Source organism: Strongylocentrotus purpuratus, unplaced genomic scaffold, assembly GCF_000002235.5.
Source record: "Strongylocentrotus purpuratus isolate Spur 01 unplaced genomic scaffold, Spur_5.0 spur5_scaffold_11, whole genome shotgun sequence".
Lineage (NCBI taxonomy): Eukaryota > Metazoa > Echinodermata > Echinoidea > Camarodonta > Strongylocentrotidae > Strongylocentrotus > Strongylocentrotus purpuratus.
The window spans coordinates 465,291-479,517 of record NW_022145596.1 but is presented as its reverse complement, the minus strand read 5'-3'; the positions used below and the strand labels follow the sequence as shown (position 1 = coordinate 479,517).

The window sequence follows — 14,227 nt, the reverse complement described above, 5'->3', positions numbered from 1 at the left end:
CGCGTGTGATGAATGCTTCGCAAAAGCTCCATATACGGACTCTTCTTTTACTTTTGCAATGCATATTGGCACGAACTTAGATCAAGATCTATCGGCAGATGTTGTTTTTAATACTAGCAGTCATTAATACTTTTATATGCCGAAAAAAATAGACTAAAAAATGAAAAATTAAAAATATTTATCATTTTTGTCGAAGACGGGATTCGAACCCTTGCGTACAACAAAAGGTGTACCGAAAACCAACGCTTAGACCACTCGGCTATGGCCCGCCGTTAACATGCTTGGCAGTTTTTTCCAATATATACATTAAAATGGATTGAAACCGGCTTCGCGTGTGATGAATGCTTCGCAAAAGCTCCATATACGGACTCTTTTTTTACTTTTGCAATGCATATTGGCACGAACTTAGATCAAGATCTATCGGCAGATGTTGTTTTTTTGTTTTTGGAAGTTTATTTTCGTCTTCATGTCAACAATGCAAGATAAAATTGTCGGTAAGATCGATCGAGATTCAATTGTATTGAAATTACCGACCAATCCTTCGCACACATACGGCATCCTCCATCGCTCAAACCATTTTTAACATGTAAACCTATGGGGTAACCATGGACGCTGACCAACTTTTTTTAATAACCATGGTTATTAAAAATATTGAAATGTTTTATGCATGGTTACCGAGAATTTTACAGGAACAGTTGAAGTTTATGAATGCAATTCGACCAATCAGATGGCTGGATTTCTTAAGTGAGGTATATAATACAATATATCGTAATCTTACAGCAATGACAACACACACTTACAAAGAAATGTAATGCATTAAGTATCCTACTCAAGTATGGAACATCAATCATATTTATTTAATGGCCCTCCTTTTACTTCTCTATATTTCTAATAGTTTCTTAATCTCATCAGGTTTTGTGTTGGGTTTAGGTGATGTCCGGATGTACTTAAGAGATGAAGTTGAGAACTAGTCATTTGTTTAAATTGTGAAAGAAAATGTCTAGAAGCAATTGGGAAAGGTTATGTAGTACATATGAATTAATGTATACTATGTTTTATGTTTAAGAATGTTAAAAATCAAAAGAAATTGATTCATTCTTGCTGAAAATCACATGAACTGCAGGCAATAATGGGTATGTGGGACTACACACCCATATTATGAATATGAGGGCATATACAGAGCAATCCCTTTCAGGGGATATTTCAACTACTACTTTCTTTGAAATTGAGGTAAAAAGAATGATAAAGCTCATAATTATTGTTCATCTTCATCTGAAGTAAACCTTCTCTTTAAAGCCCCACTGTCCTACTCTATATAGAAAACTTCCCCATTCGGTGCCTATTCGTCCCCCATGATCCTCTTTTTCTTATGTTAGTTGAGAGTTGAGTTAATGAGAGAGCCAACTGTCAGTGACCTCCCTGTGTGGTCTAATCCTTTCTGGCCCAGTAGTGTTGACGGTTTTTAAGATGTGTATACTCACCACATCAACGTTTCAGTTACGAAGCGGATGTCACGAATGATGGAACTCTGTCTTGTCTGATAGCTGGTCTAGTTTTCCAATTAATGTAGAAAATGATGGTCTATCGTCTGTTTTCTGTTCAAAACAAAGTAATATAAGGATGTATTGTCAAGAAAAATGTAATAGAAATCAATTGATATCACCAGATAAGAAAGACGTGGTTGGTAGGACAGTCATGATATACAAAACAGATATTACAGTTCAAGAAAATAGCTCAGAGCAAGTTATTACAATTAAATATTAGGAGCTCTGTAATTCATTTGAAAGTGCTTACACACACAAAGCATTTCTAATATCTTAGGTCAATCCAAAGTATTTTTGTACCCCCAAAACGAAAAGAAAAATGTCAGGTAAAGCAGACCTATATGCCATGAAAAAAACGGTTTATAAAGTACATAATGAAAGAAATCACAAGTCAGTGCCATGTAAAATTGTTGTGTTTGCTCTACAGTTAGGGAGTAGTATATACTATAGGCAAAACTTTGCAAAGCAATCCTGGTTAAAATTCCCAAAAAACTTATTATTGATTCTTTTGTCAAGAATAGTTATTTTGCAAATTTATATATAAAATAAAAACATACACTGAATCAGTAAACCAAATAACCAAACTTGATATGCCAAATCAACATGATGTTTGTATGGCATAGATGGTCATTGTACATCTCCTCTCAAAATAAAACTGTAACAATCAAATCAAATCTTAACTGGGCATTGTAGCGTGCCTCTCTAATCCAGCTAACAATGGAAGTTACAAACTGATTCAGCCGAGGATGCAGGTTCGAAACTGAGTCACGTATTTTGGATGGTGACGTTTAAAGGTCGGTCCCCAGACGTTTATAATCATAACTGATTGATACCAACTGTAAAAACCCAATACACACACGCACACACTTACCTCTCTCCAGCAATCCTTCATGATACGGTACATCTGATAAGGGCAATGATCAGGACGTTCCATACGATAGTTATGCCTTGTGACCTGATCCACGACCTCTACGTTGCTCATAGCAGGGTATGGAGCTAGACCACCAGAGAACACCTCCCACATCAAGATACCTACAGAGATTAGCGTTCAGCATCATCAATACTAGTCATCTAGCCAAAGACAGACCCACCCTATCATCTTATCAAACAACTGTCTCTCTATTGTTTTGGATCTTCTCAAACAAACCAACATTTCTCCAACTTGCCTGAGGATCATCCAGGAAAGCCTTGCGCCGTCTCCCTAGTGTTTGCTTTCCCCTTTAAACAACCTTTTATGACTCTGATCATATTTACAATGTGTGTCCTAAACTATTCTTTTGCTACAGTCAAACCTGTCTATAGCGACTGCCCAAGGAAAACAGAAACAATGGTCTTTGTAGACAGGTTCCTTCAGTACATGTTTCAATGAGAAGCCATTTTCAAGGGAAACAAAATATGTGGTGTTTGTTGACAGGTGGTCACTAAAGCAGGTTCGACTGTATAATCTGATAATTTTCTGCAGTATAAGTTTCTCAAGAACATGACTTTAGGTTAACAGTATGGGTATTACTATTTAATCTAAATAATGCTTTGGGTGTACAGTTAAGTGAAAAACTCTTATAAATTAGTGATGATTAGAAAATTATCAACTGAATTGTATGGGATATTTTAGTTGTAAATATTACTCCTGGGAACGATCCTGACTGACGCAATTCCATGACACTTATGTTTCGTCATTGTACTTTATATTTTCTATTACTGCATCACGCGCACCTACTTGTATGATATAAGTATCATGCAGTGCCCATCTAACTGTCAATGTTACTTACCAAAAGCCCATACATCCGACTTGCTGCTGAATCTTGTGTAATGAAGTACTTCAGGTGGAGCCCACTTGATGGGGAACTTAGTCCCTGAGCTGGTATACTCATCATCCATTACATACCTAAACAAGCAAAATAGACAATCAGATATTAGAAACTTAGTCCCTGAGCTGGTATACTCATCATCCATTACATACCTACACAAGCAAAATAGACAATCAGATATTAGAAACTTAGTCCCTGAGCTGGTATACTCATCATCCATTACATACCTACACAAGCAAAATAGACAATCAGTTAGTATACATTTAATTCTTTTTTTCAGATTCGGAGTTTACTTATAGAAATATAAAAAATGATACCGATGAAAAAGAAACTGAATGGGAATACAAGAACAGTACAGTAAGTACAAATTACAAATTAGACAGAGGGAAAGAAAAATACGGATGTAACACAAAAAACAATCAATTACAATAAACTTTCAAGAAAATTGAGGAGGGAAAATGCTCATCTTAGGTTTATGATAAATGGAAACAATTTCCGCGTGATATTAGAGACCTTATCTGATTAAAATACAACTTGATATCAATGGAAAGCTGAATAAACATAGAACACAAATATAAAGAAATGAACAATATTTTCTCTTTCAGTATTGCACAAAAGCAAAGTAAAACCTCATTTTCCGCACCCCTCCAAATTATGGGTCAACAGGGGTCAATTATCCCGCAGTTACTGTGACGACATAACATGTAGACCAGATCGGCTCCCCTATTTAGCTGAGGCAATGAGCCATGTTCAATTAATGCAACGTCCTTGTTAAAATGTGTACTCCATATAAAATGAAGTCATCTAGTCCATCAAGTTTTTAGGTCGACCACTTCCTATTTCCAAGCTTTATGTTTCAAGTTTTCGGAGAGCTGTTACTCCTCTGACAGACACTAAAATAGCATATACATGTAACTAATATAGTTTTTTTAATATGGCTTATATACTATGAACATGACGGACAAAGAAAGAGGACAAAATATACACTTCCTCATTCTACCCTCAACAATTGCTGTGGTAGACAAAGGAACATCCCTTCACTGCTATTATGTAAAAATGTGTAGAGCAGGTGAATACACCTGTTCTACACATTTTTACATAGTAGCAGTGAAGGGATGTTCCTTTGTCTACCACAGCAATTGTTGAGGGTAGAATGAGGAAGTGTATATTTTGTCCTCTTTCTTTGTCCGTCATATTCATAGTGTTATAAGCTTTTCGTTGATATATAGCTCATTTTTTTTCTTTTTTCACTTCCGATAGGACCTTTAAAAAGAGAAACAAGACTGTATAAACATGCCTAGAATGCGGTTGAGAAAGAGGTGTAATTACCTTGTAAGACCAAAATCAGCTACTTTGACAATATGCTTGTCACCAACAAGACAATTCCTGGCCGCCTGAAAATGAATAAGAAAAAAATGGTACATTAAACAGACTGGAGTGGTATTGTGTTGGCGATTCTTGACTTTTATCATATATGCAAATATATCAAAGGGGATAATACCTACAATGATCAGTAGTATTATTGCTCACATATCAAGACTATGTACCATGTTACAGTAGTTACAACTGTATAAATAAGATTGAACATTTATTTCTGTTGAATTCCTATTACAAGGGTGAGAGTCTTTTTAGCTGTTGGTACACACAATATCATAATGCACACAAAGTTGTACATCAAGCTGTACAGCTTACCGGCATATGCAATTCAGAATATCCAATAGCATTTCAGAGCAAATACAAGTTTGGGCAATTCTTTCTCTAAGATTCAACAATATCTGAATGTATCCTAGGTATCCTGTAATTTTCCCCTAAACTCTTAAAAAGCTAATGTAAATAAAGTAGGAATCATTACATCATATTTCATTTGCCATAGAAAGTAGCATTTGACTTCTGGTGGTGTATTGACTTACCAAGTCTCTGTGAATGAAGCCTTTGGATTCTAGATAGGCCATACCAAAGCACACCTGCTGTGTCATGTAGATCAGTATTGCTGTGTTCTCTAGTAACATGAACTTGTGTGTTCTCAGGTACGACAACAGGCAACCTGTGATAGAGGTGGTACAGGTGGTGGAACAGGTGGTGGAAGTGGTAGTGGGCGGGGTGGGGTGAGGTAAACAAAGTGGTAGATTTAAATGTGGTTTATATAATTGCCATTCTACTCTATTGCAATAGTATCATACTGAGTATACTGGTTCTAATTTGATACATAGATTATAACCCATACAAAATGTGCTACCACATTACAACCCATGTCATGCACATTTTATTATTGACATGCAGTTATTTTGAAGAGATTGAATACTGAGTGCTTTCAACATCTAAAGCAAGACAGGATTTAAGTATTTTTGTGACAATTTGATAGATTTAATTCAATAAATCAAGTGAGATGAATACAGTTGTTATGTGGCTTGTTACCTTTTGACATGTATTCTGTGACGATACACATTGGTCTTTGCGCTGACGTCACACCATACAGCTGCACAAGGTTTTCATGTTGTAACTCCCTGCAAAAAGAGAAAATAAATGAAGTCAGTATTTCTATAAAATAAAACTCTTCTTCCCTTTCTTTTCATGAATAATTATTATTTGATGTTACTAAATATTACATGTACTTATAATATCGCAAATCAATGGGTTAATACATTCTGATCCTTAAAATCTATTGCCATTGTAATCATGTAATATAGCATTATCAACATCAAACCAACATCACCACTTCTGATACCATCATCATCCCTCTTCTTAATTCAATAATTGTAAATGTTCTTGTCATTTATCTCTATAATCATGAACAGAGGCTTCTTTATTTTTCTTTTGTATGTACAACTCATCCTTTTCACTGTCATCCTCTTCTCTCTCTTTCTCGTAGTCACCATCGTCGTCGTCGTCGTCGTCGTCGTCATCATCATCATCATCACTACCACCACCATTATCACTGACATAGCATCAGCCATGGCACCTCACCACCACCTGTCTTACATAATGCAGACATAGACTTACTTCATGACTTTAGCCTCATCAATGAAGTCTTCTTCTGACATAGATCCTTCCTGCATTCTCTTCACCGCTACAAACCGGTTATTATGGGTCAGTTTAGCCAAATGGACAATACCAAACTGACCTCTTCCTAACTCCTGTAGGATCTTCAGCTCTGACCTGTTGATCTCCCATTTAGCTGTGAAAAGAAATCAATCGTATGAAAGTCAATAATCTAAACATAATCTAAACTTTTAACACCTACAAAACCTGGAAAACCTGGAAATATCACACAATCATGATCATGCCTTGTGAACTTAAAGGACATTTAACAACAAAATAATTTGTACAAGAGTGCAAATTAAAAACTGCTAAGAAAATAATATAGAATTTTAGTAATATTTAAACTTGGTGTAAGTTATTGTGATGATTTTCAAATCAGTTGAAATCAGGGGCTAAAATTATGGTACTCTAGAAAGATTAACACTTAGAACAGAAAACCTAAATTTAACAACCTTAACAAGTCTACATTACACATGAGCAGTAAGTTGATGTATACTCACTTGATCCCAGGCCTGCTGTGGTTGGTAATGTAAACCCAGGTGGATTGCGTAACCTTGTTATTAAACCTACAACAAACAAGCATGAAGGAGGGTACACAAATCAATTGTGTGTATATATAAATAAACCAAATTATTACATGACAACCCTTTTTCTTACTAACTTATTTAAAGAAATGGGAAAACTCACAATTACAAGCGAAGAGTTAGATCCTGTTTATCTAGGATATATTCATATTGTATGAATCTATTGACCTTATATCCACCTTTTAATGGTGCAACAGGAAATACGAGTATTGAGGAAGTCTACGGGTAATAGAGCTTACAATCACAAACATGAATTATATTCTATCCTACTTACGTTATACTCCACTCAAGGAGAAACAAATACTTACAGTAGTGGGTAACAGTCATTATCTTATCATCCTTATATATTACATAAAATAAACAAACTAAGACAATTTCTTTATTTATTGCAGTTAAGTAATTTCCTATTTTTCATTATTTTTATTTCTCTCTCTTTTTTGTTCTTAGTGGGGTTGGATAATTTTCCAAGGACTTCATGGGCTTTAAACAATACCGGTAGTTCAAATAGATTTTTGTGTTTGTTTTGTTTTGTTTTTTGCTGGAATATTTCTAATAAAGAGCCCACAGTCTGCCACTTGTACTTTGAACACATCCTGTTCTGCATTAGTGAACTATAATAATACTTTATAGTTGATACGTAAGTATGGACAAATGAGAGAACCGGGAAGCAGTGAAAGGAATGCAAGATAGGCAGCCAAACATAAACTTATCATTCCCAAATCTAGACTCTCAGCAGCTGAAAAACGTTTTGCAGTAGCTGCATCAATGACTTGGAACAGCATCCCTCTTTCCATAAGGGAAATTACCTGTCTTGCCACCTTCAAAAGATCCCTCAAAACTCAACCTTTTCCCCAATGATCTATGTGATATACTTCCTGTACTGTACATTTTTGTCCTCTTTTCATATAACTGTGTTTGTAAGCGCTATGGTACTTATTGTTTTTAGCGCTCCTAAATATTTGATATTATTATTATTATTATTAAAGGATATCTTCTACTCACCTCCTGCGTTGTGTTGGTGATACTCGACCAGTTTACCCATATCCCTGAAACAATGTTTCTCAGCGACGTAAAACTCCTTAATCGAGTTCTGTTTGATATGGTAGTGTCTTACAACATCTTCTCCACTCGGTCTGTATATACATGGAAATGGGAAGGGGATTTGCATGAGAAACTGATTACTATTCAATTATTGCTAATGGCTCTACTTGAACATGAATTCAGACTAGTGTTTTCCTCTGGTTTGAATTTATAAAATTTATAAAAGAGGAGAATATAATAATGACATTCTTCCCTGATCAGTATTCATTATCAGAAGAAGATTCATTGGTCTGTAACATTTCAGATTTATTAGACTGGTGAACAGCCATCCTAGTACTGCATGATAAAAAATTTAACATCAATTTCAGCTACGTTTTAGCTTCCTTCCCTCAAGATAGATATCATTACTAGAATTTAAGCTTTTACATCAAAACTTCCATCTCACCACCAAATCCACTAAAAACTGACCAATTCTTTGCTTTTGGGATTCATGCAATACTTGGTTCAGTCTGAAAGTTGTTCTGGTGTTAGTCTTGTTAGTATGACGGATAGATTAGGTTACTCACCCTTTTTCTTTGGCTAATACTGAGAGTGTACATAGCCCTGGTGTGCGTGAATTCCTTACAGTAAAGCAGCCTTCTTTGCTTTCCTGTTTCAGCTCCAGTTCTGTTCTTTGTCTTGACCATGTTCCATTAAACCAGCTTTAAAGAGAGGAAGAATTTTGTTTTTCTTCAATATATGTACATGTACCACAATTTATTACAGAGAGATGGTAGTACTGCTAAGAGGCTGTAATAAAATTGCTGATCAGTGCCAAATTATTGTATACAATGTAATTCTACAATTAATATCATCTATTTATTTTCCCCCAATCTATGCAACTAGATTTATGAATGATTACGTGAAATTAACTTGCACAAGTAAAATTTGCAGTTAATGATTCTTTGCTCCTTTGTTAAATTTGGCTTCACCTGGTATAAATATCTTCTATTAAACTGTCATTCAAATTTTCTGTATACGGGTATACAGTAAGTTCCAAGAATTATAGAATTTAGGTATTCATGTCCAACATCAAAGTAGAGCATTCACATTCTCTGTCAGGTTTCGTTGATGACAAAGAAGGGTTTTAAACTACAGGGATACATAAGTGTCTGTGTTATTTTTCTTTTCACTTCATAAAACAAGCCAAGTACTATGTCACTTCCCATCCTGTTTATGTAAGCCTTTGATAAACATTAACTCTTGATTAGATTGCCAAGTATCTGTCCTAAACGTATCTACATGTACACTGTTATACTACATGTGTTTTCTTTGTCTACTACATAAAACAACAATGATTAGAGAAAAAACTAGTTCAAACAGATTTGAAAATACATGTAGTTCCTGATCTAAGTATTGACTCATGTTCAGAGTTATGCTAGTATTTTTTCAACCATAATATATTGCATCCAAACAAATGACCCTTTCCCCCCTTCAAATGCTCTTTTTAGAAAAGTAACAGAAATAAAATAAAAAATGTCCCTACCTTTCAACATGAGAAATAAATAAACTGTATGACTACTACTACTAATAATATTCAGCTTTTATATAGCGCTTAATACATCTTGGACGTCTCTAAGCGCTTTACAGATATATACTATTACGCTGGTCATTGGATTCAGTGCTTGCCCGCACACACTGTATGCACAATCTCCACTCCCTGGGGAGCATTCCAGCCAGGTCGTGACTTAACGCTCAAAAACTGTTTAACCAAAAATGACGATCGCATCCTACCGGGTAGCCATTAAGTCAGTTTTGCACAATATTGGGGGTATAGTACACATATGAACATACAAAATCTCATACTGAACCCCAAAATGTCAAATTTGTTAAGAAGGGCCTGATGTTTATACAGACTCCAAAATCTACCTCTCTTAGCCTTAGAGAGAAAAATCCAATTAAGGGGGAGGGGGTAGGTAGAGGTGCAATATTCTCATCAACGAGAATTCATGTTTTGTAGAGGTGCCGTGGTCGAGTGGTTAAGTCGCCGGACTGTTGATCACAAGGTCCGCGGTTCGAGACCCGCCGCGGCACTAATGTCCTTTGGCAAGACATTGATCTACAATTGCCACACTCAACCTAGGTGATGTAAATGGGTACCTGGCAGAATTAATTCGTCTAGAGCACCGCAATGGCAGCACAGCTAAAGCCGGGGTAATAATCTCCAAGTTTGGAAGCGCTTAGTGATTCTAATAAGCGCTATATAAGAACTGAGTATTATTATTATTATTATTATCATTATTTTGTTACCTCAACATGAAACTGGAAAGAACTTAACACACTCAGGGTACTTACTCATATCTTTCTAGGCCTGTTGAATATTTACTCTTTTCTTCTACATAGTTGCTAGGTATAAAACCTTCACGTCTGTAAAGGGTAAAATAAGAAAATAGTTTGGACAAAGAGAGAAGTGGGAAAGAAAAAGAGAGATAGATATATAGATAGATAGAGAGAGAGAGAGAGAGAGAGAGAGAGAGAGATAGAGAGAGAGAGAACAAGAAAAGGCAGAAGAGAGAAAAATAAAGAGAAATAATGTAAGAGAAATAGAAGGAAAAAAAATCAATTAATTAATTTTGCAATTTATTTACTTATAGATAAATGCATATACAATCTAAAATTATTTTGAAAGTATTTTTATGTGTTTTGAATGTGGTTGTTGCTGATCTAGATATTTAAAGCAGCATATATAGTACCTCATAATAATACAAAATAGTACATGTTTCTCTTTAACATTAACCTAAAAATACCATCAAAATATAGAAAAGGATCTTTTCATATATCATATCACATTCATGGATATATTACTCTCTTCCTCATTTAGGAATAATATCAAATAATTTGACCAGGATATACACTGTTTCCTGGAGTTCGGCATATCACATTATCTTTGAAGAATTTATTTTTATTCTGATAAGAAAAAAATTTGATATAATTATCAGAAATTCTTGAAATAAGATTATACCCTGGATATAATAGGCAGGAAGGAAGCCTACATAAAATCTAGTCTTCCTGTTTAATATCATATCATACTGATAACAGAGTAAGCTATATTGTATGCATACATTATGTGGCTTGTATAGTGAATGGCGGATCCATTTCCCAAGTCACTTACCGACAAAGCAGTGTTTGATGTTTAATAGGAAGGTGTGATTTATTAACACACCCACTCTTTATGCAATCTCATGATTTATGATATTCATTGTAACCAGAAAGTAAGTCAGTGAGGATGATAGTATGAACTCCCAAACATGTCCCATTCATTTAAGTGCTAATTATCTGCAGCGCCATCTCTTTGGAATGCTTTTCCACTGAGAATCCGATCACTAGAATCCCTAGAAACATTTAAAAAGAATCTAAAGTCATATATGTTCGCATGTTATTTTAGTTAATTACATATGTTGAATGTACATCTATGCATTTTTTTGTCTTCTTTTCTTTCCTCCCCCCTTCTCATTTCTCTATGTATCTCATTCTAATTCTATTCCAATGCGCCTCAGAATAGTTTACTAGATCGATGGCGCATAAGAAATAGTGTATTATTATTATTATTATTGTATTTATTTCTAAGTTGTCCTTATTTTTAAACTAATAATGTGTAACTCTTTTGAAAGTATGTCTTAAATTTTCATTCTCTGAATGCTCTCCAATCTCAAAATCTTTTCTAATAATCTGTGTGTTTTTTTCATGTGTAAATCATGTTAATCACATGTTTCATTCAGCATTCATTCCATAATTACATCTAATAGTGTAGCCGACAAATATCCATATCATACGTGAGTTCCAGATGATTCACAGGTAGGAGTTAAATATGGCTGGATGGTGAGGTTCTACTAATCACGCAACAATCAGCTAATGGTTGCCAATTGACTGCAAATTATCTCTTATTGAAGATGACAGCTCGAGTAAGCTCTGTTACTCTAGATTAGTGTTTGATGAACAAGTTCAATGAGGATATAGGTCAGTCAGCGTGATGTAATGCGGACATGAAGCTAGTATGTGGGGTACTTAGAATCAATGGATTAATCCGCATCGCAGGAAATCCATGTTATTACGCTCATCCACACACACACTCATTCTATGTTACTACAACTGGTCAAATGAGAACCTATTCTATAAAAGGTACTAGAACACAGTGCATACATGTACAGTTGGGTCTACAAACATAGAAAAGCCATATACATTATCACAACTTCAACCATTCCTGCCAACTTTTTACCTCAGAAGTCTTTGTATATATACTATATACTTTTTATCACTCTGAGACATTAATATATGTGACTCCTGATAGAAATGAGTGGATTCATGAAAATGTTGGTAAAATTCTTTTCTTCCAGGTGTATGTAAACTTTTAGACCCAACTGTATAAAGCTTTTTATACATGTATGTATGGCTTTGAAGTGAAAAGATCTAGCACGTACCACAAAGATACAAGACAAATGTACTCTACAGAAAATAATGAGAGTTTATCAATCTTAACCAATAATATTGTTTTAAAAAAAATCCTGATAGTTTAATATTAAACCATAATATATCAACCCAATTTAAAGGGAGAATGAATATCATTTTCAGCTGCACATATATGTAACAAACTTCCTATATAGATGAACTTTGACCAATAACGTAACTGCATGTATGCTGTGGTTAATACTATCAAAATGTGCAATGTCTATTAAACACATCCTTATACAATCAAGATACAACAATACAATCACTTTGGAAAGACTGCTAATTGAAGAGTTCTTACATTGAAACTACGTTTGAAAACTACACATAGTTTGACGTCAATGTGATCGATCATTTAAGCACTTACATGTATACGGTAATCAAAACCAAACTCATGATGTACTGTACCACACAGCAAATAAGGAAATTTGATTGGACAATCTTCTTCCGTTCTAGTACCGTAACATTCATTACCTGAGCATGACTTCCGATCATATTCAGGTTTTTATAGATCTTACATTTAATACAATATCATCACACATGGTTTAGTATGAACATTGGAAAGAAGAAGCGTTCTTACAGGGGGGTGTTTAATAAAGCTGTTCATAAAGGAACACATGACTTTACAAACGACTTGTATATGAAGTGCCAGAGAGGATGCCCAAAGTTTTTCCTGATGTTTTAACAAAGTGTGACTATATTTCCAATAACCTCAATTAAATGATTGCCAAAAAATATACTTTGCATTAAAAATGTTTGTTACATGTATAAAAGAATGTTAAACTACATCTGCACAGTTCAACTTTAGTTGATGCAGTTAATAATGATTGAGCATCCCATTTAGCTTTTCATATTTAAGTCATTCGTAATGTCATGCGTAACTTTAAGAACAGCTTTGTGACAGAAATGATACTCCACATTGTTGCGCTTGTAATAAGCTTGGCGCTCCCTCTCCCTCATCCTCTCCCCTCCCCCCCTCTCTCTCTCTCTAATCTTATATTGTTAGGAGTATGCCAAGATGAATTACAGGCATGATATGTAATAATGCATCTAGCAGTTGCAATCAATGACCATAAATGGCAGGTTAACTTACTGATTAAAAATTACATGTACATGAATGAAAGTGAAAAATACAGAATTTGTAATCAGTTATTGAAAAATAGTGTTTTAAAGGAAATGTCAACCCAAAGAATAAGTGTAGATATTCTGAAAAATGAAATGTATTCCTGCACTTTGATGATATATTCCTTACGAAAATGTACAAGAGATATATAAATGAAGACATTCTTGGCATGCTGGGATGCCTTTTAGCATGTGTGCAACCATTTTCTTGAAATGTGACATACCACTTGAAGTTGTAAAAGTATCATACACCAAGCTTAGTTGGAAAGACTTTTAGAATCAATAACAAAACCTTTACATTTCAATGAGGAAAAGCCATAGCCGAGAAGATAGAAAGTATATTTGGTGAATAAAATACAACAGGGTAACAAGACAGTGTAACTAAGTATTTATAAGTACTAAAATATATAGCAGTTGACAATTTTTTTTTATTTAATGATATAATAAATCTCTCAGAATAAGTTATTTCTTGGGGCGATGTTTCCTTTAATATTGTCATCTCTTGAATGTTGGGATAAAAAGGATGTCCCTATAGCCATCAGGTGTATTCTATTAGCCCATCATATACATTCATATAAATTATTTACCACACCGGGTATTAGCACTA

The 14,227-nt window shown here is 34.7% G+C and overlaps 1 protein-coding gene across 2 annotated transcripts in view; it reads right to left on the bottom strand.

The window, feature by feature from the left end:
• The window catches only part of LOC100887937 (tyrosine-protein kinase TXK), a 44,850-nt gene that overhangs the window by 5,134 nt on the left and 25,489 nt on the right, over positions 1–14,227 (bottom strand). For both annotated transcript variants that reach the window (XM_030980261.1, XM_030980260.1), the window contains 11 exons: positions 10,351–10,422; positions 8,583–8,717; positions 7,978–8,108; positions 6,892–6,957; positions 6,353–6,527; positions 5,768–5,856; positions 5,263–5,396; positions 4,682–4,746; positions 3,314–3,429; positions 2,416–2,576; positions 1,482–1,595 (listed from right to left, as the gene is read on the bottom strand). In XM_030980261.1, coding sequence (XP_030836121.1) covers positions 1,512–1,595; positions 2,416–2,576; positions 3,314–3,429; positions 4,682–4,746; positions 5,263–5,396; positions 5,768–5,856; positions 6,353–6,527; positions 6,892–6,957; positions 7,978–8,108; positions 8,583–8,717; positions 10,351–10,422 — 1,228 coding nt within the window. In that variant the 3' untranslated portion in view covers positions 1,482–1,511. The remainder of the gene's footprint in view (positions 1–1,481; positions 1,596–2,415; positions 2,577–3,313; positions 3,430–4,681; positions 4,747–5,262; positions 5,397–5,767; positions 5,857–6,352; positions 6,528–6,891; positions 6,958–7,977; positions 8,109–8,582; positions 8,718–10,350; positions 10,423–14,227) is intronic.